General features: G+C 40.6%; 3 protein-coding genes and 1 long non-coding RNA gene across 6 annotated transcripts; 2 read left to right on the top strand and 2 right to left on the bottom strand.

Moving 5' to 3' along the window:
* Window positions 1–1093: 1093 nt before the first annotated feature.
* Window positions 1094–4144, bottom strand: LOC121533649. Of its 3 annotated transcripts, none has more exons than XR_005994482.2 (3): window positions 3356–4144; window positions 1821–1997; window positions 1094–1593 (listed from the first exon to the last, which is right to left on the bottom strand). It is a non-coding gene; the product is annotated as an uncharacterized LOC121533649 (long non-coding RNA). The 3 variants fall into 3 exon arrangements; XR_005994483.1 differs by lacking the exon at window positions 3356–4144 and adding an exon at window positions 2967–3340 and having other exon boundaries at window positions 1821–2036; XR_005994481.2 differs by lacking the exon at window positions 3356–4144 and adding an exon at window positions 2967–3334.
* LOC121533647 (CTD small phosphatase-like protein 3) lies at window positions 2420–13680 on the top strand. The gene is made up of 11 exons (XM_041839771.2): window positions 2420–2523; window positions 5988–6117; window positions 6230–6361; window positions 6839–6950; window positions 7310–7421; window positions 7683–7769; window positions 7951–8013; window positions 9143–9222; window positions 9444–9570; window positions 9694–9789; window positions 10884–13680. Exons 1-11 carry the CDS (start codon window positions 2428–2430, stop codon window positions 10947–10949), a joined length of 1101 nt encoding a protein of 366 aa, XP_041695705.1. The 5' UTR covers window positions 2420–2427; the 3' UTR covers window positions 10950–13680.
* A 50-nt stretch (window positions 13681–13730) lies between these two features.
* LOC121533648 (proprotein convertase subtilisin/kexin type 4-like) lies at window positions 13731–20054 on the bottom strand. Its single transcript, XM_041839772.1, has 15 exons — window positions 19802–20054; window positions 19562–19666; window positions 19361–19456; window positions 19063–19185; window positions 18869–18945; window positions 18656–18744; window positions 18375–18547; window positions 18019–18231; window positions 16171–16271; window positions 15965–16068; window positions 15714–15831; window positions 15330–15509; window positions 14992–15116; window positions 14389–14508; window positions 13731–14260 (listed from the first exon to the last, which is right to left on the bottom strand). Exons 1-15 carry the CDS (start codon window positions 19958–19960, stop codon window positions 13740–13742), a joined length of 2304 nt encoding a protein of 767 aa, XP_041695706.1. The 5' UTR covers window positions 19961–20054; the 3' UTR covers window positions 13731–13739.
* A 355-nt stretch (window positions 20055–20409) lies between these two features.
* LOC121532740 (NADH-quinone oxidoreductase subunit B) lies at window positions 20410–25285 on the top strand. The gene is made up of 8 exons (XM_041838531.1): window positions 20410–20481; window positions 21117–21153; window positions 21418–21489; window positions 21566–21686; window positions 22484–22663; window positions 22761–22807; window positions 23071–23159; window positions 25040–25285. Exons 1-8 carry the CDS (start codon window positions 20466–20468, stop codon window positions 25135–25137), a joined length of 660 nt encoding a protein of 219 aa, XP_041694465.1. The 5' UTR covers window positions 20410–20465; the 3' UTR covers window positions 25138–25285.
* Window positions 25286–27722: the final 2437 nt, after the last annotated feature.

A 27722-nucleotide genomic window follows, 5' to 3' on the forward strand; every position in this document is an offset into this window, starting at 1 on the left:
GGTTATATCAGCTGTGTCGGTGAACCCCTCTCGCATCTGAACTGGCTGACACATAGAGGGCACAGCATGATCAGAGGTGAGAGGTCACTTGGTCAGGTCAACAGGAAGTATTATTAAAGAGATGCTTTACATTGAAATACAGATAGAGATGTAGTAGTCCCAAAGTTAATGATACAAGGTCAGTTTTGCATTTAACCTCCTGATGATTATGATGACTGACAGTGTAAGGATTTTTTTTTTTAAACATAAGGCTTAATCATGCTCTCTCTCTCTCCATCTGTCTCTCGTCTGCAGGTATGTTTTGATGTGAGAGAGGGTGTCAACCCACAGTCCCGTCATCACCATCTCACCTGCTCTTAAGATAACCTTCAGGCCAACTGGGAGCCCAAGGCTGTTAGGAGACACCGCTAGAGACACTATTATGTAATTGTGATGAACTGAGAGAATATTAGGGTAGCACTGTAATTCATTAATCATATGCTGTCTCCCTGCTCCTCTGTTCTTACCTCTTTCCCCTTCTGTCTTTTACACTCTTTCTTACACCTCTCTACCCACCTCCTCTTTCTTCCTCTGTTTTTATAATGCACACCAGATGTGCATTGAAGTACAGATTGAACTTGTATTTAGAATATAATATTACAATTATAATACTTAAAATGCATGTATTATGTATTTATAACACTTGGATAATGAACTTCTTTCAATAAAGCGTTTCACATTCTCTACTGGTTGAAATTTGATGAAATACTACACATATCCTGTGTCCTCAGATCAATGCAGATGAAGGGAGTTTGATATTGAGATGAACTGGTTTTAGAGTATTTACATGATGCATAGGAAGTGTAGTGTACTGTTTTTAAATTCTGTTTCTGTAAATATGAATTACAAATCAGCCTTTAACTACTTAAATCATGTTTCTAGTCTATTGCATAGTTACAATGTGTAACCATTGATGTCAAAGGACCAGGATTGGTAAACACTGTTGAAGTGTATAATTGTAATACATACATGCAGAAACAGCATCATTCAAAGAATTGAGTTTGATACTCCTGGTATTGGATATGACTGAAAAAGAATGTCTCACAGACATTCATACCTGAAACGCACCTTTATTTGCCAAGGTAGAGTATATGATCAGTGAATATATTCAATGTACAGGCTACAATGTGGGGATCTCATGCTTGGTAATAACTACATGCATATAGGACTTGCATCCTTGGCACAATAAAGTTATATTATATTCTACTCAATCCATAGGCTTCATTAATGCCATTCAGACTGTTTGAAGTTGATAAAACAGGCTATGAGAGTTGAGGTTCATAGCTAGGTTCTGAACTAATATTTATACCAAACGTTTTAGGGTCCATACACAGATCGGCTACATAGCTAGCTACACATCCATAGGCACATAGGTATTTTTATACTCCACTACACAATAAGCAAGAAAATAGTTAGCTAGCTACGTTACTTCAGCTGCATTGCATGGGAAGTATCATCAAGGCAAGCTTACAAAATTAGACATTCAATTTGCAGTAAATGCTTTATCTAGCTAGATTCTTTACATCCACTGTTTGCTGGTTTCCCCAGGAGTCCCTAAAACAAACAACACAAATTACAATTTCATACTCATGTCACAACACCCATAAAGCTAGCTAGCTGGCTAATGCTAGCTAGTCAGCTAGTTTGCTAAATAGCAATTTTCGTAAATTAACTTTATGACAAAAAAATATATGCATCATCGTTTGTCTCTACATTAACTAATATATTCCTCTCAACTGTACATTTGTTGCATGACTCGTTATGATGTTATAATTACTTACATTTTGTTCCCTCCTAGTATTTTTGTCAGCCATCTTTGCTGAAGAAAGTCACCATCATGGGTCCCATAGCGTCAAATTCGTCATGGGAACCACTTGATATGATTGGTCATCCCTCAGCGGTCACAGCTGGTGATTTCCATAAAGTTGGGAAATGCTGAACTTTTTCACCGCCTCCCACTGAAAATGATTGGGAAGCAGTGTTTCACTGCGTGCTAGCTAAACGGGGCATTAGAAAAAAAACATGTCTCCATTGACAGTCCATGTTAATTCATGGCGGTATTTTATGGGGCTAGGAAGAAGTTAGGTGACTTGGTGAGAGGTGTCAGTAGCTTCACTAGGCTTAATTCTGGCACGAATCACCCCCCATAGCCTACAAAAGTGATCCAGGATTTATATCCGAGAGGCAGTTTCTGTCTATCTTAATACTGTACTGTCTTTGAGCGAACCTTTCCGGTAGATTTGACGGCAAGAGAACGAATGGTAGACACTGACAGGCAATCACAAACAGGAACTGTGTTTTTGTCGACTTTTTGAGTAGGCCCAAGATTATTTTCACCGGCTGTATAACAAGTCACGTTTGTGTAGCTACACAACACATTTTGAGAAGATGAGACTTCGGTCTCGAAGTATTGCTCACCCTTCATCAGCACGGGTTAACGGTCGGCGGACCTCAAAGAGAGCGGCGCGAAACATAACTCAAAAGGTAAATCAAGAAACTTGTTTTGCCAAAATTGCTTGGCTTAATATGAAAACTTCGAATGCGTATTACGCACGATCGTTGGCGAACAAACTACAGAAGCTAACTAACATAGGAGCTTGGTAACTAACTTCTTTAGCTAGCTAGTTTGTAGCTAACAGTTAGCTAACTAGCAGTTGTCACTAGCTAGTTACCACAACCACAAAGTCAAAATTGGCTATCGGTAAGATTTATGAAAACAAAAATGAGCTTTTTGGTCTTAATTTAGGGTTAGTCATATGTTTAGCAGTGTGGTTAATGTTAGGTTTATAGTCAGATTATTATAAGAAGAGAAACTGTAGAAATAGGCGGGTTTAGCCATAATTGTGGCTGTGGTAACTAGTGACGACCCCTAACTAGCCGACTCGACATGTTTGTACAATTCGAAAAGTAAAGAAACAATTACATACATGTGGCCAATCGACGGTTGCAGTTATGGTGCTTTCAATACAACTGTAACTCGGAAAAAGAGGTAAAATCAGGATGTCAGTGATTTAAGTCGGAAAGAGGGAGCTCTAGAAAAATGGCCGAGTTTCCGACTTGAAATGTCGAGCTGGATAACCGTTCATAACCATTTTTCCCAGTCGGAGCGCGTTTTATGATCGAGTTCCTAGTTGTCTAGAACGCTCGGAAGTCGGAGATATCCAAGTTGTTTTGAACGCGGCATTACAATGTAGCAGTCATTGCAGGGGCAAACAGAGCAAAACGAGTTTCCAATGGACAAATTCAGGTAGGTCCCTCCACTGTTTCGTTCTGTTTTCTTCCGTTTAAAGGGTAGGAAACATTAGTTTTTACTCACCAAAGTACCAACACAGTGTGGTCAAAGACTTAATAACTTAGTTGTTGTCACGATCTGGTTACCTATAACTACAAGCAGTTCTGTTTTAGCGTTTTTAAATATTAACTTATTTTCGGATCTCTTCGGAACTTCCCACAATGCACTATTTCTCAACGTCATATGGAGAACCAGTGTTACCTAGCTAGCTCCAGCTGGCTAATGTTAGCTACTAGCCATACTACTAGTTGGCTAGCAAGCTGATTTGTAACAAATTAAAATTTGCTTGGAAGTTGGCTGAAAAATAAAATGTAAACCAGTAGTCATGAGTGCAAACGATTTGGTTTAATTTGAAGTTGTACATTTTGAAGTATGGATGTTAATGGTTAACCGTTAATCGGTTAACCATCAAATACATTTGACCTGTCATGCTTATCGGTCTATAACACATTTGCATAATTTTGTGGAATAAATTGGCGCTCATGTATTTTCATTAGTCATCATGCATTTTATTTATCACACAAACACAGAATACAAAGCCTAGTTTGAGGACCGGAATAGTTTACCACCTGTCAGACAGCGGGAGAGTAGCGCCTCAAAAAGCCTGTAGGCTACTGGAGTGAAACCTGCTTTTGTAAGCCCAGTCATTGTGAAACAAATAACACGCGATTGCATTTAGAATTATTAACTTTACTAGCCACGATTGTAAAAAGGAGGAACTCGTAAAGCGCGTCTCCCATTCGCCATTCGGATGCATAGGCTGTAGTCAACGGTAGGCAGGCTATCAGCGCGTCACCCACCACTTTTGTAATGTGAGCTTGAGGCCGTATAATTGTTTGAAACCTGAATGTTTTACTTTACTTCAAATAATGACGCATGTCTTACCTTGCTCCAACGTAGCCTTGCGAAAATCCATCCATAGAAACGTGGAGGCAATTATTTTATAAAGACTTCCTCATGCCATTAACCAGCATTTCTCTCCTGTTTATTGGTTTTCATATTTAAAAAAAATTATTTAAAAAAAGATGCCATTTAGCAGACGCTTTTATCCAAAGCGACTTACAGTCATGCGTGCATACATTTTTGTGTATGGGTGGTCCCGGGGATCGAACCCACTACCTTGGCGTTACAAGCGCCGTGCTCTACCAGCTGAGCTACAGAGGACCATATCAACTTTCTTTCCTTCTCCAGAAGCCCAAGGCACAATCCTAATCATATTAGCAACCCATCATAGTAGTTGCTATTAGATTCCCCCTCTTTCTAAGTTTCTAATGGAGATGTTCATCTCTGTCACTTATGGAGCTGCTCTCATTAGGTGCGCAGTTTAGAACTGTGTTTTCCGCAAATTGCATTTGGGCAAATGTTTGAAATACGTTTTATTAGCTGCTTCATTACAGGAGTTGCATGTTCAATAATAGGTTTTAGCCTTTTGACTGTAAGATGATAGGCTTGCGATTGTTGCATGTTTCTATTAAGCCTTGTATGCATACACAGTATCAGAGCGGAAGAGGCGAAGCGAGAGGTTTCACTCTCGCCTAAATCTGTCCAAAATAAGTCCAATGCGTTTCTATGCGCTTATGTTGGGCCTAAGCTTGTCGCCTGCCTTCCCGCCTTGGAACGACTCCCATTGTTAGGGTGGAAATATAAGCATCTCGCCATTATATACAGATCTCTGATGGTATTTTCTGTTGGTCACGTCATTTTACTGTTTGGAAAAAATGTAGCCGTTTGTTGACCGGTTAATGAGGGTCAGTTAGTCGGCAGCAACATTTACTGAAATTTGCATCCCTACTCTATCTGTATGCGGTACGCGTGTGATAAATAAGAAACATAACGAACATACTGTACACACCAATTTAATTCCACTAAATTATGCAAATTACCTATAGACCGATAAGCATGACCAGTCAAATGTATTTACATCGACTGGTATTTCCATCAATGAATAGGTTAAAAAGCATTATTTCCCAATGGGATTTTTTTCTTCTTTTCCCAGACAATTGACCGGCAGCAATTTTATTCATTGGCTTTAATATTTAAAAAACTGCCAAAAGCTGGCTATTACCAGCTAACAAACTCTGACACATGTACACACACTACATATGCCCACACACATAACATACACACACATGCATACTGACGCCACACACTCACCACATACGCTTCTCCTACTGTCTAATCTATCCTGTTGCATAGTCACTTTACCCCTATATTTACAATACATAGCTACCTCAATTACCTTGTACCCCTGCACATTGACTCAGTACTGGTATTCCCTGTATATAGCTATATTATTTTTTACTCCTTATATATAGCCATGTTATTTTTACTCATTATTTGTATTAGTTATTCACTGTTTATATATTCCTCGTGTCACTATTTAAATATTTTACTTTGTATCTTTAACTCAGCATTGTTGGAAATGGACCGGTAAGTAGCATTTCACTGTTAGTCTACACCTGTTGTAAGTCACTTTGGATATAGCCTTTTTAATCAAGGTTTGGGTCAGCCTGTATGGGAGGCAACTCAACAGTTTTTATACTAGTGCCTAATATCTAACTTACATGCAGTTGGTAGGGGGGCATTCTGATCCTTTTGATGAGAGCTTTTGGCTACCTTTTCATACTGTTGTCACAATTATATTTTCTGTGCATAGGATGAAGAGGTACAACAGCCAGACGACCAGTCACTCTACTCTGATGATATCCCCACTGCTACAAAGCGCCCTCTTGTACAAGGGCGTGGGAGGAAAAGGGTGACAGCCCCAGGCTATGAAGACAGAGAAGGTACCCATTTATTTTTGGATTATTATTATTTTGGTGAATGCAATTGCTCTATTGTCATTTATTTCAAAATGGCAACTCAAAACTGACTGAATCATTCTGTATTAATTTCTAGATCTGGGCTTCAAGACACCTGTTAATGTGCGCCATCACCGGGTGCTGTCGGAGCTAAACCCCTCTCCCCTCAATTCCACTGTGCGAAATATCTACTCCCCCATTGTCTGTTTCCTCACTCCTACCAAGGAAAGTAAGTATAGGTAAATGTTGTATATCCTATACTATGTTCAAAATTGCATACATCCACACTATTTCGTAAGCATACAGAGTGTGTGTTTTAGCTTTTGTATGCTGTTAGGGTAGTCTGCCTGAAAGACCAGAGGCTAATTCATGATGTGCAGTTTTTCAGAGCGTTCAGATAGAAATGTATTGTGTAAAACAGAACAGACATTCTTCGTCTTGAAAAATAGGCCATCATGGTTTGGCACTTTCCTGGGTCCATTGGGTAGGCCTTTTTGTTTACAGAGAAACTGTCACTTGTGAGTTTCAAATAAACTACTGTATAGGCTAGCAAGGACTTGCATTGTTTATCAAACATGCATGTAATTCCTTGATTCTTGAGGCAAGAGTGGATGAGGTCAGCACAGTAACAGCTTAGTTGGTCCAGTGATATACCAGGGTGAATGAGTCCTATTCATTTTAATCAAGGCAGTTTTTTCCTATTCAGATGCAAGAACCCCCAGCAGTGGTGATGTGATGAGCCCAGAGCAGTGTGTGTTTGGCTATGGTTCCATTAGCCTTCTCAATGGAGATGTGGACCACAATGACATTTTCAGCCCGTGAGTTGTGCCGTTTTTATATTGTGTTCTTGGTGCTGTGGAATACAATTATTGGTGCAGCATACTATAACTTATATGATGAAATGCAATGTCTACTTAATGAGTTGAATCACCTATGGATCATCTGGGGTTATATTAAAATGCAGGATCAGAGAGTTAGCAACAAACCCTCCAAAATGGTATTTAATAACTTTGTAAAGTCAGCTGGCCAGCCTGGCCAACTTAACAGTTCCTGCTTTGTGATACACCTCTGCGGAAATAATCCACTGCCTGGAATCGCTTTCCCATTGTCTATGGTTCTGGAGGACTCACACCCTTGTCCTGAAAGTAATTTGAATCCCTTGCATGGTTGTCTTTAGCTTCACCTTCATCAATAACATTCCATCCAAGTCCCAGCAATCCAAACCCTGCATAAGAGACATCCCACCTAAGACGAGGAGTACGCCCCAAGCCACCCTAGTTTTAGATCTGGTGAGTGTTGGGTTTACCTTTTTGAGTTCAGTGACTAAACAAAGCATTTACCAGTGTAATTCCCCTGCAACTCACTTGTAAAATATAATATACATTTGTGGGGGGGGGGGGTCTGGTTTACAGCCTGATATACAAGGCGTATAAAAATGTATCGGTAGGTTGTATCTCCATGTTAATTGCCTGATTCTATTATTATTTCTTTGATTTATTAAATCAAACACTATGTGGTACCAGTTGTTTGGAATGATTTGTGTGTTCTAGGATGAAACACTCATGTACAGCTCTCTGAATGTGATTGAGGATGCAGAGCACACCTTCCACACATGCTTCCAGGACAATCAGTACAACGTGAGTGAATCAACCAGTTCCTTCTAGACTTGTAAGGCCTCAGGAGGGCAGTGATAAGGGCTTTTTTATTCTTTGCTTGAATGACTGGTGTTGAGTTTATTATTTAAAAAAAATGGGATGAATACCTGTTTTATAATGACCGTAACAGAAAATATTTTAATATCTTCTCTTAACTCGATAGGTCTACGTGATTCTACGACCACATTTAAAAGAATTTCTGGAAGCCATGACAAAACATTTTGAGGTATGCTTCTAGTTTTAATTGACAAGTTCTTATGTGTGCCGTACCCGTATGTTTTTTGTTGTTGATACATGCTCAACTTTCCCCAATTATGTGTAATATGTTTGTTGTTAAAAGGCCCCATTACAGTCTAAGCCCTTTCTATGCTGTGTGGGTGGGGGGGGTCAAAAGTTCTGAGAATGACACAAGTATTGGTCTTCACAAAGTTCGCTGCTTCAGTGTTGTGAGAGATTTTTGTCAGATGTTACTATGGTATACTGAAGTATAATTACAAGCATTCCATAAGTGTCAAAGGCTTTTATTGACAATTACATTAAGTTTATGCAAAGAGTCAATATTTGCAGTGTTGACCCTTCTTTTTCAAGACCTCTGCAATCCGCCTTGGCATGCTGTCAATTAACTTCTGGGCCACATCCTGACTGATGGCAGCCCATTCTTGCATAATCAATGCTTGGAGTTTGTCAGAATTTGTGGGTTTTTGTTTGTCCACCCGCCTCTTGAGGATCGACCACAAGTTCTCAATGGGATTAAGGTCTGGGGCGTTTCCTGGCCATGGACCCAAAATGTCGATGTTTTGTTCCCCGAGCCACTTAGTTATCAATTTGGTGCATTTTCCCCCATATTCCATCCAGTTTGCTTTATTTTGATAATATATTACACTTGATCTTTCTTGAATAAGTTTCTCAATTTCCTTTTGTTTTTCCTCTAATTTATTCTGAGCCTCTGTTAGCAATAAGAACTATCTGTTCTGTTAGACCTATTTCCTTTGTTAGTATGGACTCTTGACCTAAATTGCTTTTTGTTTTCGAGATGAGTACTGAATTGCATGGCCTCTAAAGGCACATAATAGTTTGTAGGCCAAACCGTTTGGACGCTACAGAAGATTTTGTGAGAAGACCGATTTGTCGGGATTTCTCATGGTCTGACAAACAGCACTCTAGCTCTGTCACCTTTCACCACACATGCGGTGGATTGAGATGCATCCAATGCGCAAAAAAACGTTGTTTAAACTGACGGATTTGTATAGGGATTTTTTAAATGATGCTAATTAGATTTCAGCAGGGGCGTGGACCGACTCTAGGGGGTTAAAAGGCCAGTTCATTAAATATATCAAATGTGTTTGTTTTTACAGATGTTTGTTTATACATCTGCGAAGAAAGAATATGCAGAGAAAATACTGGACATCTTGGACCCGAAGAGAAGGCTTTTTCGGTATGAGAAGTTAACATTGTAACTTTTGTTGCTGTCTGTTATTTTAGCCATACTTGTTTTGCAGTATTGTTTTAGTTTTAGAGATATTGCAGCTGCAGAGTTTTGTGTACCAGAGACAGGCTGACAATATAATCTACTTTGAATAATTTTATGACCATATTTCAGTTGATATCAGGATGTACTTTAAATGTGCAGAACTCTCCTTTTATTTCCTTTTGTAGACACCGTTTGTATCAACAGGACTGTACCTGTGTTCTGGGGCACTATGTCAAGGACTTGGGTGTACTTGAGAGGGACCTTGCTAAGACAGTGGTTTTGGACAACGCTCCACACACGTACCCCTACCATGTGCGTACCCCTACTATGTGCATTTGCTGTGATGTTATTCATTTAATTATACAATGCTTTGTTGTTTTTTTGGAAGCAGAGTGGTTTTAATAAACTAAACTACTTCCTACTTTATTTCTGCAGCTGATGAATATGCTTCCCATCAAGAGCTGGTCTGGAGATAATGATGACAAAGAACTTCAGAAGCTCATCCCGTGTCTTGAGAGACTGTCCGGAGCAGTAAGTTGACAGTGATTTGGTATCCCACCTGACGGGGCATAAGTCTTATTTTAGATATTTTATTTTTAAATCTGGCAATTTCCATAATTCACTACCTATACTGAACAAAAATATCAAGGCAACATGTAAAGTGTTGGTTTCATGAGCTGAAATAAAAGATCCAAGAAATTTTCCATACGCACAAAAAGCTTATTTCTCTCAAATGTGTTTATATCCCTGTTAGTGAGCATTTCTCCTTTGCTAAAATAATCCATCCACCGGACAGGTGTGGCATATCAATAAGCTGTTTAAACAGCATGATCATTACACAGGTGCACCTTGTGCTGGGGACAATAAAAAGCCACTCAAATTTGCAATTTTGTCACATAACACAATGCCACAGATGTCTCAAGTTTTGAACGAGTGTGCAATTGGCATGCTGACTTCAGGAATGTCCACCAGAGCTGTTGCTAGAGAATTGTATGTTCATTTCTCTACCATAAGCTGCCTCCAAAGTAGTTTGAGAGAATTTGTCAGTATGTCCAACCGGACTCAGAACCGCAGACCACGTGTAACCAAGACCTCCACATCTTGCTTCTTCAGCTGCGTGATCGTTGGCTGGGCCTGGCTCCCCAGTGGGTGGGCCTATGCCCACCCATGGCTGCGCCCCTTCCCAGTCATGTGAAGTCCATAGATTAGGGCCTAATTTATTTATTTCAATTGAATGAATTCTATATGTAAACTGTAACTCAGTAGAATTGTTGAAATTGTTGCATGTTGTGTTTATTTATGTTCAGTATACTTGGGTGTCTTCTAGGATTAAATCCAGTTTGACAAAACAAATGTCACACATGCTACAGAGATCTAATTTGGAAAGTGGGTATAAAATTGAAAAATGTGTAGGTGTGGAGAAAGCAGAGGAACTAACCTTGAGTCAATCACAAACACTTGGCCAGTATTTTACAAAATACCACAAGTCAAACTTCTCTTATGTTTGGAAATGTCATTCAAAAAGACTGGGCCACCACTTGTATTCCACAAGAAACATCACCAGCAATTGACCTACTAAAAAAATGGTTGTGTTTTACTAATTTGAAAGCACAATTTTTCCGTAGGATGATTTCCGGGAAGTACTGAAGAGGAGGACTGACCACTTTCACAGATTGCTCTCAGAGGATTGAGAAAAGGCTTCTGATCATCCTTATCCTGTAACGTGTTTAATTGTGAACATGAACTGGATCTTTGTGTACTATCCTAGCCCTTCTGTATGATCCCTGAATGACCAGTAGGTTACTGATGTAGTGTGTTAATTTCAAACATGTACAGTTGGTATATCGTTTCCAAACAATATCGCTCTGCAGAGCAATACATTCCCAATAGTTGAAAAAATGAACCACTGTATATAATAACACAACTTGAAATAGCCTATGTTTATACTTAATCGTGCTAATTTCTTGACAGAAAATAGCGCTTTAAAAGTGATGTACATATTGTTTGATTATTTTAGTGACGAGAGGATTTTTCACCTCAGCAAAGCCAGAGCATTTTCTGTAACTAACAAAACAACTTAAACCATATTGGTGTTTTTCAGCTTTATTAGAAAAATGTCATGATTTTAGTCTGTGTGGATATCTCTTCTGGGGTCGAGGCGATCCCTAATTTGATGTTGGCTCGTGTTGAATTTTTTATGTGCATATCTATGCGTGCCTTTTAGTAGGCCTACACTGCAGAACTGTCACGAATGTGTAGCCTACTCCCAACCAAATGACTTTCATGGTTAGCCTATTTCATCGTTTTTTTTTTGTACTCATCTGTGAAATGTTGTAAATGTATATGGAATTCTGACATTGCATTGACCTACAGGAATGAATTTTCAGAAACGAACTTGTCAAACTTGAACATATCCCCATCCCCCCTTTAAACGGACCGTCTCACCAAAGCTACTGTGAATTTCTACTCAATGTTTCCCCCATATGCTGCTAAAACCCAAAGACGGCTGTTGTCGGTTTCCCCCACATGAAGCTAGAATCCAAAGACGGCTGTTGTCGGTTTCCCCCACATGAAGCTAGAACCCAAAGACGGCTGTTGTCGGTTTCCCCCACATGAAGCTAGAACCCAAAGACGGCTATTGTCGGTTTCCCCCACATGAAGCTAGAACCCAAAGACGGCTGTTGTCGGTTTCCCCCACATGAAGCTGGAACCCAAAGACGGCTGTTGTCGGTTTCCCCCACATGAAGCTAGAACCCAAAGACGGCTATTGTCGGTTTCCCCCACATGAAGCTAGAACCCAAAGACGGCTGTTGTCGGTTTCCCCCACATGAAGCTAGAACCCAGGCCATTTAGAAGTCTCTTTTATCCAAAGTGACTTAGTCATGCGTGCATACATTTTACGTATGGGTGGTCCCGGGAATCAAACCCAATATCCTGCCGTTGCAAGCGCCATGCTCTACAGAGGACCACATGCCTCCTAGTCCAAATGCCTTGTAATCTGTCCCTCAAAGGCTTAGTCTTTAATTGTCAACACTTTCAACCTTACTGGAGCACTGGCAATTTCCTCCCTCTCCTTATAAATAGCATAAACTAGAATAGAAAAGATGAGGGTAACTAGTTCTCAAGTCTCCTGAGCTGTGTCCTAATAGTTTCCCAATACTTTCCTAATTTCCTTTATTTCTACTGAAAGGACCTGACTGATGAAAGCAACATAGTGAAGAAACAAATCCCTTCACCTATTGGTGGTCAAGCAGGAACGGAAGATATTATCAAAGACTGTTGGGAAAGGATGCTGAAGACCCATAATGCCAGAGAGAATTAAACAGACCATTAGGTGTTTTGTGTTGGGTTTTCAAATTCGAAAACTAAGAGACCTTATTACACTGCAGTTCTCCCCCTCTAGCTATGCTGATTGGTGCGATGTGCCAGTTCTGCACTGGGTCTTTGAATCCAGCTAAGGCTCTCCCCGGAAGACCGGCCATTCAGCAGCTGTTTGTCTATGGAGGAGTTTTTTCTCTACTTTCTCAATCTGTTGGTTCTAGCTACATTCCTGCCTCAAGACCAGCTGAGGGTGGTGCCCATTTTGACTGTAGTTTTCGTTGGAGGAAGGTGAGTTTTTAAAGCCATTGCTCAGTGAGTGAAAAGAGTGAGGCGTCACCATTTTTGACATTGCAAAGCTGATCATGTTTTGAGTTCCTCCCCCTCATTGTATTCTTGTAGGCTTGTCTACTGGCTCTGCCTCTACATGTGTAGCCCCTGGAGAGGCTTTGGATCGGGGCTTGCCATGGTGGCTTTCAATCTGTACTGTCTGTATGACTTGAGCCTCCGACAGCTGCTCTTTGGGTCTGGGGACACACTCTGTAATCAGACCACCCCTTCATCCTGGCCTCTGGAGATGTCACAGAGCCCCAGTGGCAAATCAGATAGTGTCATACCCATAGACATCTTGGAAACTCAGTGAGGAGAGCACTTTCCCTTTCAACTTCAAGAGAAAGCTTATTCCAGAAATAGCCCATTCTTGTGGTCTGTGTCAGCGGAGCTACACAGAATGCCTCAAACCTCTAAGTCTGTAAAGGCTTAAGTTGTATTTTGCGGCTCATATACAGGACCTTTTTATGTGGATTCATGCTTATTATCTGAAATGTAAGAACCGTTCCTCCCTCTAGTTGTGGAGGAAGTCTTTGAGCAATGTTCTACGTCTTAATGTGTAATTTTAAGCTATTCCTCTGCCTATAATTAAAATGTTCTGTGAAGTACTTTGACTTAAAAGTTATAATTGCAAATGGATGGATATTCTACCAATTGATGTGCTCTTTTATAAAAAACACTGAATGCAACTTGGGTCTTCAAAAAACATTTATTTTATCCATCTGAAAGTTTGTGAATGATACTGAATATAATAAAAGCCATTTGTAAAATGTATACTTCTGTTAGTCAACATGAAAGTAGCCAATAATGAATTCTATGCTGACTGAAGTGAGTCATGTTTCTCTTGAAGTATTGGGAATGTTGGTGAATGTAGATGTACTCTCGCTGTTCTCTGTCTGGCTTTCTGTAATACTGAATACCACCATCTCCACATCCCTGGACTCCTCACTGCTATGCCTGGTGCTGATGTCCACCTGGTTCCTGGCAGCACCACGTGGTAGACAAGCCCTGCTCACCATCCATGCAATCGCCCACATGACACACAAAATCACCAGCGGCCCTCCCATCAGGATGCCCAGAACCGCTGCTGTCCGATCCATGCCATTGGTTACTTTACCTCTGTGGTCCCAGGGGTAGACGTGGGGACTACAGGTACTGTGACGAGAATCCAAGGTGGAATACGGAGGGCAGTCCAGACAGTTTGTGTCCTGTTTGCCAAAACAAGTGTGGCAGTTGCGATGGCAGGGTAAGCACCTCCGATAGGAGTGGGTGCTGTTTCCATTTAACTCATAGTAGTGAGGTGGACAGTACATCAGGCAGATGTTCTCAAATACGTACAGTGGGTAGATACACTCTAAAAACGGAGGATACTTTCTTGGTTAGTAACATTTTCTAGCTGTCTTACAGAATGTGAAATTACAGTGTGTGTGCAACTGTTTCATTGTAAACTAAATTCAGGGAATGAATAATGTTGCAGCCTGCCTTCACAGCCGCCATCAGAATTCCTCACTGCACACTGCTGTACCACTGCCCTCTCAATGCGACGGCCAATCATGCGTTCATCTGTCCCATGCAACTCTAGTTGAAATTTCAACAGGATCCCTATGAACAAAGAAAAAAAACGAGTTGGTGGCTGAGTACATTGTATAAAATGTTCATTATGCACAATGTAAAGCATACAAATACATTAACTTAATTGGGAACAAAAACAAATCATTTTCATGTTATGACATGAATACATTAAGTAGTATGTATCTTGATGAGATGTGAAAGAGTGAGTTTGAACAGGATGGATACCAACAGATGATGAAAGCCTGAGCCAAACAGAGCCAGCTGCTGTCACGCTAGCTGCAGCACTGAATGCTTTTGATTTGTAATACTAGTTAAGGATGACAATACATTTTTTCTGGTTCACATTAGATGTAATGTGTTAGATGTAATGTATACTATTTATTTCTGCCATTAACTAATTGAATTGAGATACCAGAGATGTGTTTTAAGAGACTCGCTGTGTTATTGAAGTTGACACCTTAAATTCCAACTTTGTTTTTGTCAGTTTGAGAATGACTGCTGAAGTCAGTGTACCTCTGTTAGTTGAATCTCCGTTGTTTTCTATCTGTAGAACCCAATATCCAGAGGGATCCTCATCCCAGCAGTGTGTACTCATGAAGGCCCAGTCTGAGAATCCTGCAGACGTTTTATCGTAAGGCCTGTGATGCAACATTGGATTGGAATATTTTAGTACACTAAAGACAAGATGGGTTACACTTGGACCTCTTGTTGCATATTGTAAATCCTGATACTTCACCATTATGCCGTATGTATAATATGTATTCTACCCTATGACAGAGTATCTATAAATGGTTTCATACTTCTATTTATTGGTTTCAAGCTTGCTGTCCATTGACTTGGCTGTGCCTTACCTGGTTGTGAGTAAATTGGAGATTGTCTTCTTCGGGCTAATGAGGGTGATGGAGAGATCCCCACGTCTGCTATAGGTCAGTGTAAGACGTGCCTGGATATGCTCCAGAGACCGAATCCAGTTCCTGGTGCCATGACAAGCTGTCACATTCCACCTCAATGTTAGTTTCATGCGGAGTTCACTATCGGACAGACATCAAATCAGGTATAACAAATCTAACCGGCCAAGTTGGTATTATGAATTGGTTGAATGACTCTTTATGCTCGATAATATCTGAATATCATATTTATGTGTACTGTAAACAGCTGTAGGACACACTGATAAGTAGCTGTATTCCTACTAACTATCCATAAGTGAGATGAAAGGGCAAGGGTGTTTTTCTTACAAGGCTCTGGTAATGAGGTCAATGGTGCACTTCTTTTGAGGTTTGACTGCTTTCCATTTACTGGCCAAGTCCACCAGTCTACCTGCATCCAGTAGCCCATATCCATAGTAATGGCTGACTATAATAAAGAAAATCAGATGCCAGTTCACTATTTTTTAAATTCAATTTCAGGCCCTACAGTCAGCAAATCACATCTCAGTTTCCCTAAATGGTAAACTACCTACAATAGAAGGTAGTGCTTTATGTCTCACCAGGTCTACCAACACCATTGGTCCGCCAATCCTGCGTTTGAAGATCTGCCAGTCTAGATGCTCGCACCACAAGGTGTTGCACATCACGCCAGGTAAGTGTTGGGCTGTGGGAGAAGTTGGAATATTATCATCTTTCTCGATGACTCAAAGCCTTACAACAAATAAGTTATTGAGATACAGGTGCGCAGTGACAAGGGCGTTCTTACTTTGCCTCCAGAGCCAGTGCAATGATCCCAGCAGCCAGAGGGGCAGAGGCAGAGGTCCCAGTATGGTCAGAGGTGCAGGACTGATGCAGGTCAGTGGTGACCTAGAGGGGAAACATCATCCAGGTATTTTGTTGAGGCTTTGCTTACTGTTGCTGTAGGTGGTGAATGTGAGATAAATATTGATCTCTTTCAAGTTCCACACATCTTCAGAAACCTCTTACATTCATGTGACTACTTTTTAAGCATGATTATTCTAATGCTAAATTAGTCAAAGATTTATCAGAATGCTTTGTCACTCTAAATGCATATTTGTAAAATAAATATACTGAACAAAAATATAAACGCAACATGTAAAGTGTTGGTCCCATGTTTCATGAGCTGAACTAAAAGATCCCAGAGATTTTCCATTCGCACAAAAAGTGTATTTCTCTCAAATGTACACACATTTGTTTACATCCCTGTTATTGAGCATTTCTCCTTTGCTAAAATAATCCACCCACCTGACGGGTGTGGCATTTCAAGAAGCTGATTAAACAGCATAATCATTACACAGGTGCACCTTGTGCTAGGGACAATAAAAGGCCACTCTAAAATGTGCAGTTTTGTCACACAACACAATGCCACAGATGTCTCAAGTTTTGAGGGAGCCTGCAATTGGCATGCTGACTGAAGGAATGTCCAACAGAGCTGTTTCCAGAGAATTTAATGTACATTTCTCTACCATATGCAGCCTCCAATGTCGTTTTAGAGAATTTGGCAGTACATCCAACCAGCCTCACAACCACAGACCACGTGTAACCACGCCAGCCCAGGACCTCCACATCCGGCTTCTTCACCTGCGGGATCGTCTGAGACCAGCCACCCAGACAGCTGATGAAACTGTGGGTTCGCACAACCGAAGAATTTCTGCACAAACTGTCAGAAACCGTCTCATCGAAGCTCATCTGCGTGCTCGATGTCCTCACCAGGCTCTTGACCTGACTGCCGTTCGGCGTTGTCACTGACTTCAGTGGGCAAATGCTCACCTTCGATGGCTACTGGCACGCTGGAGAAGTGTGCTCTTCCCGATTTCAACTCTACCGGGCAGATGGCAGACAGCATGTATGGCGTTGTGTGGGCAAGCGGTTTGCTGATGTCAACGTTGTGAACAGAGTGCCCCATGGTGGCGGTGGGGTTATGGTATGGTCAGGCATAAGTTACGGACAATGAACACAATTGCATTTTATCGGTGGCAATTTGAATGCACAGAGATATTGTGATGAGATCCTGACGCCCATTGTCGTGCCATTCATCCGCCGCCTTCACATCATGTTTCAGCCCCATGTCACAAGGATCTGTACACAATTCCTGGAAGCTGAAAATGTCCCAGTTCTTCCATGGCCTGCATACTCACCAGAAATGTCACCCATTGAGCAGTTTTTGGATGCTCTGGATCGACGTGTACGACAGCGTGTTCCAGTTCCCGCCAATATCCAGCAACTTCGTACTGCCATTGAAGAGGAGTGGGACAACATTCCACAGACCACAATCAACAGCCTGGTCAACTCAATGCGAAGGAGATGTGTTGCGCTGCATGAGGCAAATGGTGGTCACACCAGATACTGACTGATTTTCTGATCCACGCCCCTACCTTTTTAAGGTGTCTGTGACCAACAGATGCATATCTGTATTCCCAGTCACGTGAAATCCATAGATTAGGGCCTTTATTTCAATTGACTGATTTCCTTTTATGAACGGTAACTCAGTAAAATCTTTGAAATTGTTGCATGTTGAATTTATATTTTTGTTCAGTGTATATATGAATGTTGAAAACAATAATATGGTATGAGTTGGGAAAAAGACACTTACAATTCTGTGGTGATGAAAGCTACCACCACTGTAGGTAGTTGTTAGAATGGCCGAGCAGGGTTCACTGTAGAAGGGCAAAGTTCCCCTTTCGGTGGTACTACCAACAGACAACGTGTAAATGCTGTTGGTGTAGCCATCACAGTTGCAGTTGTCAAAGCTGGCGCCCCCATTGCCTGAAGCCCAGACGTAAATGGAACCCAAGCCACCTCGGCCCTGTAAGGTATTGCAGTTGCTTTTTAAGACTCATTGTATGATCTTACTGCTCTAGTTACTTTGCCTCCAGATTATTCAGCCAACGGATTGGCACTACTGATGAAACAGGTAATATAGGATGACCGGTACAAGTTGTTTCATACATTGCTTATGCCTCTGATAAAGGCTTCTTGGGCTAATGTGTTTGGCCCCTCCAAATTCCTCCCCAAATCTTCAGGTCCCCAGCTTGAGCTGTAGATGTCAATGTGCTGCTGATTCAAGTTTAAGGACATGGCTTCTATCAGGTCAGTCACTTGTCCATCCAACATCCGAACTCCTGGACAGAACACAGCAAAAGCCAGGGTGAAAATTAAAGCAGGATAATTACTGTACTGTTCTAAATACTATTAACAAGATAATTATTTAATGTATAGGTAATACTTGCCCCCGATCTTGGCCTGATATGCCACTCCAACCCCACACACCCCATTATTTGCCACCGCTGCCACCACCCCAGCACACCTTGTTCCATGCCTATGGAGCAGAGGACAAAAGGGGTTCATCAATACAGAATGTCGTCACATAGTGCAGTTCATACATGTTATATGATGTAATGTCTTGTAGTAGTAAAATCTTAATAACATCACAGCCAAATTACCTCTTCGGTCTGGTCAGAGAGTATTGAGTGTCTGGGATGGGGTCATTATCATTCATGTCATAGCTAGCAAGTGGATCCTACAGGTACAATGAAATGTGAGTTTTTTTTTCTACTGATGGAACATTTTCTACTTGTCTTCATGATTAACAAATTGCAATCGTGCCCCTACAACAATAATAATCTCGATAACTCACATAATTTTCAGCAAGGTCTGGGTGGCTTGTCTCTAGGCCATCGTCTAAGATGGACACCACTACCCCTTTGCCTGTGTAGCCTCGAGCCCATGCAGCCACCACATTCTGATCAAATGCCTCACTCTGGAAAAGCAGAGGCCTACATTAGATTTTTTATTTTATTTTCCAGTTTCAAAACAGGGATTACCATATGCTTTCACTCAAGGCAGAAAAACCTCAAACAGCAGAATACAAATCTAAAGAGCTTCTTATGGAAATAAACTTAAAACAAAAATGGAAGAATAATGTTGACATATACCAGGTACCACTGCTGATTGAAAAATGGATCAGTGGGTGCTGTGAAAGAGTGTCTTCTATTTCTAATCCTTCCAGATTGCTGTGCAAACCAAAGCACCTGAGAAACAGGTAGATCATTACACTCATCACAATAAGAGCAATACTGGGACTGGTTATCACAGACAACTTTAGAAAGTGTTTTACAGATGTATTAGCTATTCACCTTAGGGTCCATTTTCAGTCGAAGATTATGCAAATAGTGTGCCTGCAATGATTGTTTTGCCACCCCTGGTTGCTCCATATGGTAATAGTTGCCATCTGGAAATATCTACAAATATAATTTGCCAGAAGAAATGAGCTACTACTAGGTAGTCATATTATGCCAAAAGATGTACCTATAAATAATAAAAATAATTATATAACATAAATAAACAGTGAACTAACATTAACATAATTGTTTTACCTTTCCCAAGATATGGAAACCATGTTTCTTTGCAATCTTGTTGATTTGTTCAGGAGTGCCACTCAAATATAGAGCCCAACTGTTGGTGTAGATGACTTCTGCATAAATTGTGCACATATACACCATACACAAAGAGCAACTGATGTACAGGTACCTCATGCTGGCTTCTTTTTTTAACTGTTCAGCTGATTTATTTTTGGTCTTAAGGAAACAATCATTTCATTTTGCGAACTCTCATGTCTCCAACATGATTTTAACAAGTTGTATCACTAACGGTTGTTGTTTGACATTCGAACAGGCCTACATGCGCGTGATCAATAAATATTCCCGCCACAGATTGGCGCGCAATTATCACATTATGAAGTCAGTGTTGCGTTGTTTAATAGGCTATGATTTGGGTTGTGTAAACTGATCCTGGATCTGCTCTGAGCTACTTCTTACCCCATGGAGCCACTGGCTAATGTGACATTATTTTCTACACCTTTGTTTTTTACTTTGAGCAATGCACTTCGAAAGTTCAGACCAATCAATAGTCCTACGTTTTACTAATATACTTAGACATTTTTGTCCTCCTGTCAATAAAATAAAATCAGGACGAGCGCCCCAAATGGTTATATCATGTAAGCATAGTCACCGGAAGTCCTACCTATTATTTTATCTAAAGATGGCGGCGTTGGTGGGTGAGTGATGTTTTGGCTAAAATGTAAAGCTAGTTACTGGAACATACAATTCTGAAAAATATCTGACTCATTTATCTCACAAATATTACACTATTTTGTATGGTTTCCGATTAATTTATTATATTGGTTGTTTGTGTCATTTTTTTGCTATCACCACTATTTGTAATCGCTGACCTTGCAAGCTAGTTAGCTGCTAGCACTGCAGCACCCCTGCCTTGGCTTGATCAAAAAGAGCTCTGTTTATGCTAGCTAGCTAGGGAGCAAATGCTGTTTGTTTGTGTAGTTAGCTAGTTATAAAACTAGCACACGTGAAGTTTCTCAGACATTGTGCACGGTTATTAACGTCTCAATGGTAATCTAAAGACCAATAAATGTCCCTGTTTTACATTAGAGCAATGGCTCGTGATAACTAACTAAATAGTTAACTATGGACGGTAACGTTAGCTAGCTACTGTAGCTAGTCATCATATTTATATCACAAACGTCAGTCAGCTTGTTATGTCACTCAAGAAAAGCGCACTGCCTTGTCTATAGCCAATATTTCTATGTGTCCCGCAAGTAACTGTTATGTTATCTAAATACAACCTATAGATACATTTGTTGACATCTGTGCTTTATTTGTCTTTCCCGTGCAGTGCCTCGCCTCGCCGCGTTTGGTACCTTTTCATCAAGGTAAGCATGACGTTAGGCAAATTACGCAGTTAAGGTGATTAAACTAAGACAGGCCTAGGATTTACTATAGTTAGTAACAGAGGCTCTTTCTGTTTTGAAATCACCAGTAACCTTATGAAATGTTTGCTCTATTTAGCATATCCTTACAGTAGTGTAATTTATTTGTATTGTTAATGCCATTTAGATTGTCTTGATGGTCTTTCTCTGTCATATCAATCAGTTGTATTGTAATGTCGTATTACCTAATATTTTTCTACCACACAGATCCATTTCAGTATTTGCGATACAACAGAGGTCGTCGCTACACCACATTGCTAAAAGTGGCAATGCTACATGGTAAGGGAGTTCCTGCAAACATGTCAATTTGTCAAAGTATTTGTTTGAGTACTTCATATTACCTATTTTCTTCCAGTGTGGTTCCAGTCAGAGAGAAAAGCACAGCGGTGGCTGCTGCCAAGCCAACTGCAGTAGCAAGCAGCAAGGGAGAGTATGTCATCACTAAGCTGGATGATCTGGTGAACTGGGCACGCAGGGTAAGTCAGTGCTCAGATTCAATGCCACACAACACCTATGTTCTTCAGTGGCAATGGTCCATTTTGAATGTTTGTCAATTTTTCAATAAGAAAATCAAGAAGTGCACCCTCCCCATCCCAAACTCCTCTTTGTGACCTTCTCTATTCTGTGGCTGACTGGCTGCCAGTCAAACAACTGTCAAAATGATTAAACTAACTACAGAGGGAAGCACAGTATGATCTCAGGCATTCCTCTAAACCAGCCTTAATCTTTTTTTGTTTATTTGGAACTCAGTCGGGGTCTCAACTTACTGTTGAGTCAGAATAGTAGAATACACAAGGTGCAATTTCTACATTTTGGTTGTGCATCAGCAGTTTTTATTTTATGTCAATCACTGACAGTCACTCAATTAGCCATGTCAGCTAACAATTTTGGTAAGAATACTAACCTGGCATGTGCCCAGGGGCCCTGACCTCCAGAGGGCCCCCATTGCTTTTGTTTGTCACTCTCACTCAGATATCACGTTAACATGGCATAAGTCATGGCAGAATGTGTAGAATTGCAGGAAATTTACTTTGAAACATATTTTCCTCTCTGCCATCACTAAAATGTTTAGCTGATGAGGTGGGGGGTCCCTCCAGCCATATCTCGCTTAGGGCCCCCAAAATAACTCCTGCTCTAAACCACACTTTTTGACCTCCTTTTCTTTTCACCAGAGATGAATAAGGGAAAAACATATTGACTGACTCAATGATCTTTGTTCAGATAGTTTTGTTGACCTATCAGTCTAATCTGTCTTTGTGCATTTCTACATTAGAGCTCCCTATGGCCCATGACGTTTGGCCTGGCGTGCTGTGCGGTGGAGATGATGCACATGGCTGCTCCTCGCTATGACATGGACCGATTCGGAGTGGTGTTCAGAGCCAGCCCCAGACAGGCCGACGTCATGATTGTGGCAGGCACCCTGACCAACAAGATGGCCCCCGCTTTGCGCAAGGTATTTGACTGAAGGACATGTTTCTTTGGAGAAAGGAGTTCTGTATTTGCATTTATTGAGTGTATGAATTCAACATGATGCTCATTATTTCCCCTAGGTTTATGACCAGATGCCTGAGCCAAGATATGTAATTTCCATGGGAAGGTAAAGTATTGTCCTAATATGATTAGGTTTAAACAGAAAAATGTTAGTGGTTGTCTTGTTTGAAATGGATCTCATGATGTCCTTGAAACTTGTTCTTTTAAAAACACCTGATTGTTTAACGCAACATCCCTAAAGTTTACTGCTTTTACCGATTGTGATTTAATTCCACACACCAAGTTTTACCATTACACACAGTGCTTTTACAGTGTTGGTCATATTCAACTGTTAGTTGAGACAGTGTATCTTATTACTCTGTCCTTCAGCTGCGCCAATGGGGGTGGCTACTACCACTACTCTTACGCAGTGGTCAGAGGGTGTGACCGCATCGTACCAGTGGACATATACGTTCCAGGTATGTCATTCTGTTTTTGTTATTTTAATTATTATAAAACAAATTAGTTCTGTCCCTGATACAGTGGGGAAACAAGTATTTGATACACTGCCAATTTTGCAGGTTTTCCTACTTACAAAGCATGTAGAGGTCTGTACTTTTTATCATAGGTACACTTCAACTGTGAGAGACGGAATCTAAAACAAAAACCAGAAAATCACATTGTATGATTTTTAAGTAATTAATTTGCATTTTATTGCATGACAGAAGTATTTGATACATCAGAAAAGCAGAACTTAATATTTGGTACAGAAACCTTTGTTTGCAATTACAGAGATCATACGTTTCCTGTAGGTCTTGACCAGGTTTGCACACACTGCAGCAGGGATTTTGGCCCACTCCTCCGTAGCTCAGTGGTCCTCTGTAGCTCAGCTGGTAGAGCACGGCGCTTGTAATGGCAAGGTAGTGGGTTCGATCCCCGGGACCACCCATACACAAAAAAAAAAATTATGCACGCATGACTGTAAGTCGCTTTGGATAAAAGCGTCTGCTAAATGGCATATTATTATTATACAGACCTTCTCCAGATCCTTCAGCTTTTGGGGCTGTCGCTGGGCAATACAAACTTTCAGCTTCCTCCAAAGATTTTCTATTGGGTTCAGGTCTGGAGACTGGCTAGGCCACTCCAGGACCTTGAGATGCTTCTTACGGAGCCACTCCTTAGTTGCCCTGGCTGTGTGTTTCGGGTCGTTGTCATGCTGGAAGACCCAGCCACGACCCATCTTCAATGCTCTTACTGAGGGAAGGAGGTTGTTGGCCAAGATCTCACGATACATGGCCCCATCCATCCTCCCCTCAATACGGTGCAGTCGTCCTGTCCCCTTTGCAGAAAAGCATCCCCAAAGAATGATGTTTCCACCTCCATGCTTCACGGTTGGGACGGTGTTCTTGGGGTTGTACTCATCCTTCTTCCTCCAAACACGGCGAGTGGAGTTTAGACCAAAAAGCAATTTTGTCTCATCAGACCACATGACCTTCTCCCATTCCTCCTCTGGATCATCCAGATGGTCATTGGCAAACTTCAGACGGGCCTGGACATGTGCTGGCTTGAGCAGGGGGACCTTGCGTGCGCTGCAGGATTTTAATCCATGACGGCGTAGTGTGTTACTAATGGTTTTCTTTGAGACTGTGGTCCCAGATCTCTTCAGGTCATTGACCAGGTCCTGCCGTGTAGTTCTGGGCTGATCCCTCACCTTCCTCGTGATCATTGATGCCCCACGAGGTGAGATCTTGCATGGAGCCCCAGACCGAGGGTGATTGACCGTCATCTTGAACTTCTTCCATTTTCTAATAATTGCGCCAACAGTTGTTGCCTTCTCACCAAGCTGCTTGCCTATTGTCCTGTAGCCCATCCCAGCCTTGTGCAGGTCTACAATTTTATCCCTGATGTCCTTACACAGCTCTCTGGTCTTGGCCATTGTGGAGAGGTTGGAGTCTGTTTGATTGAGTGTGTGGACAGGTGTCTTTTATACAGGTAACGAGTTCAAACAGGTGTAGTTAATACAGGTAATGAGTGGAGAACAGGAGGGCTTCTTAAAGAAAAACTAACAGGTCTGTGAGAGCCGGAATTCTTACTGGTTGGTAGGTGATCAAATACTAATGTCATGCAATAAAATGCAAATGTTATTGCATTTTTGTTTTCGATTCTGTCTCTCACAGTTGAAGTGTACCTATGATAAAAATTACAGACCTCTACCTGCTTTGTAAGTAGGAAAACCTGCAAAATCGGCAGTGTATCAAAAACTTGTTCTCCCCACTGTATATGTACAGCAGTGTGGAAAATAGCTCTTTGAAGATCATCTTATTTGACTCAAATTGATTGTTTACTTGTCCTCCTGTAGGCTGCCCACCCACAGCAGAGGCCCTTCTCTACGGCACGCTCCAGTTGCAGAAGAAAATAAAGAGAGAGAAGAAAATGAGGATTTGGTATCGCAAGTGAAATTATCCATGTCTCTGGCTGTTTGTAAATGTTGTATTTATGGGTGGTCTGGCCACCCAGTAAACCGGTAGGCAATATTCTCAGGAGTCACTCTGGGTATGCTCTGGCTCCTCTTCTCTGTATAAACAATAAAATTAATTTCTTGTCATTAGTTTAACTGTTGTTGTTCTTGGCCCTGCACAGATTAGGATACTGGCAGGTATTTGACTACATTCATTAATTTCCCATTTTCTTTTAGTAATATGATCATTTTACCTGATCAATTTTAACATTATTTCTACGGTCATCACTATTTAGAAGTCACATCATGTCTTTTGCTTTCTTTAGTGGTCCATTCTTTACAAAAACAATGTGTGTTGGTGTACTTTATCTGAAGACTATTTGTACTTGTGTGTACAATTCTGAGCCAGTAGATGGTGTACTTGGCACACAATATTGTTCTACAGAGAGTTTAGACATTTACTTACTTTATCTCTGGTTCTACCAAAGAGTTCCTGTTCAAATACTCCTAAATGTTTCCTTCTTTGAAGTAATCACTGATCTGACATTTAATTGGTGTAAGCAAGCATTCCTTGGTATTGCTTTCACCAATTACGTCATGTCAGATCAGTGTTTACTTCAAGGAAATGAGGCTGGGTACAACCTCAAAGTATTGTCACAGGGCCCGTCTTTGGTTCTACTCGGCAACACCCAATCCCAAATTGACCCTACCTCTGTATGCACTTCTGTACATCTTAGACGATTGGAAGGTAGCAATAGGGATACAATTCCACCTAGCCTATCAGGAAGCAGGGTGGAGCTATTCATATTTTATTGGAAAGTTGATAGGTCTAAACCACTTAACATATTTGCACAAAGAAGCTCCCCTTGTGCATTTCAATTTTGGACAATCTCTTATAAATTGGGTTAAAATCATGTATAGTAACCCTAGGTGTAAAATAGTAAATAATGGCTATTTCTCAGAAAGTTTGAAACTGTCAAGAGGAGTGAAACAAGGTTGTCCACTATCGGCATATCTATTTATTATTGCCATCGAGATGTTAGCTATTAAAATCAGATCCAACAATAATATCAAGGGATTAGAAATCCAGGGTTTAAAAACAAAGGTGTCATTGTACGCTGATGATTTATGTTGTTGTTTTTTTATCCACAACTTGAATCACTCCACAGCCTCATAGAGGATCTAGATACATTTTCTAACCTCTCTGGATTACAAACAAATTATGATAAATGTACTATATTACGTATTGGATCACTAAAAAATACAATTTTTACATTACCATGTAGTTTACCAATAAAATGGTCTGATGGTGATGTGGATGTACTCGGAATACATATCCCAAATGAAATAAATGATCTCACTCCAAAAATAATTAATAGAAAGTTTGCAAAAAATAGATAAGATCTTGCTACCATGGAAAGGTAAATACCTGTCAATTTGTGGAAAAATCACCCTGATTAACTCTTTAGTATTATCCCAGTTTACCTATTTGCTTATGGTCTTGCCTACGCCTAGCGAACAGTTTTTTAAATTATATGAGAAAAAAAGATTCCATTTTATTTGGAACGGCAAGCCAGACAAAATTAAACAGGCCTATTTATATAATGAATATGAATTAGGAGGACAGAAATTATTAAATATTAAAGCATTAGACCTATCACTAAAAGCTTCAGTCATACAAAAATTATACTAAAATCCGAACTGGTTCTATAGCAAACTAGTAAGATTGTCTCACCCAATGTTCAAGAAGGGAATTTTTCCCTTTATTGAGATTACAACCCCTCACTTTCAGGTATTCAGGTACACTAACAAATATTGTGGTTAAACTCAAATATACAAATTGATAAAAAACCGTTCTTTTTTGAGAAAAAAAAAAAAAAAGGTATAATCTTCGTAAATTATATTATCGATAGGAATGGTGGAATTATGTCGCACATGCAGCTAACAAAAATATGGAAATGTCTGCTCCACGAGGTGAGATCTTGCATGGAGCCCCAGACCGAGGGTGATTGACCGTCATCTTGAACTTCTTCCATTTTCTAATAATTGCGCCAACAGTTGTTGCCTTCTCACCAAGCTGCTTGCCTATTGTCCTGTAGCCCATCCCAGCCTTGTGCAGGTCAACAATTTTATCCCTGATGTCCTTACACAGCTCTCTGGTCTTGGCCATTGTGGAGAGGTTGGAGTCTGTTTGATTGAGTGTGTGGACAGGTGTCTTTTATACAGGTAACGAGTTCAAACAGGTGCAGTTAATACAGGTAATGAGTGGAGAACAGGAGGGCTTCTAAAAGAAAAACGAACAGGTCTGTGAGAGCCGGAATTCTTACTGGTTGGTAGGTGATCAAATACTTCTGTCATGCAATAAAATGCAAATTAATTACTTAAAAATCATACAATGTGATTTTCTGTATGGAGGAGTGGGCCAAAATCCCTGCTGCAGTGTGTGCAAACCTGGTCAAGACCTACAGGAAACGTATGATCTCTGTAATTGCAAACAAAGGTTTCTGTACCAAATATTAAGTTCTGCTTTTCTGATGTATCAAATACTTATGTCATGCAATAAAATGCAAATTAATTACTTAAA

The sequence above is a fragment of the Coregonus clupeaformis genome, chromosome 20, assembly GCF_020615455.1.
Source record: "Coregonus clupeaformis isolate EN_2021a chromosome 20, ASM2061545v1, whole genome shotgun sequence".
Lineage (NCBI taxonomy): Eukaryota > Metazoa > Chordata > Actinopteri > Salmoniformes > Salmonidae > Coregonus > Coregonus clupeaformis.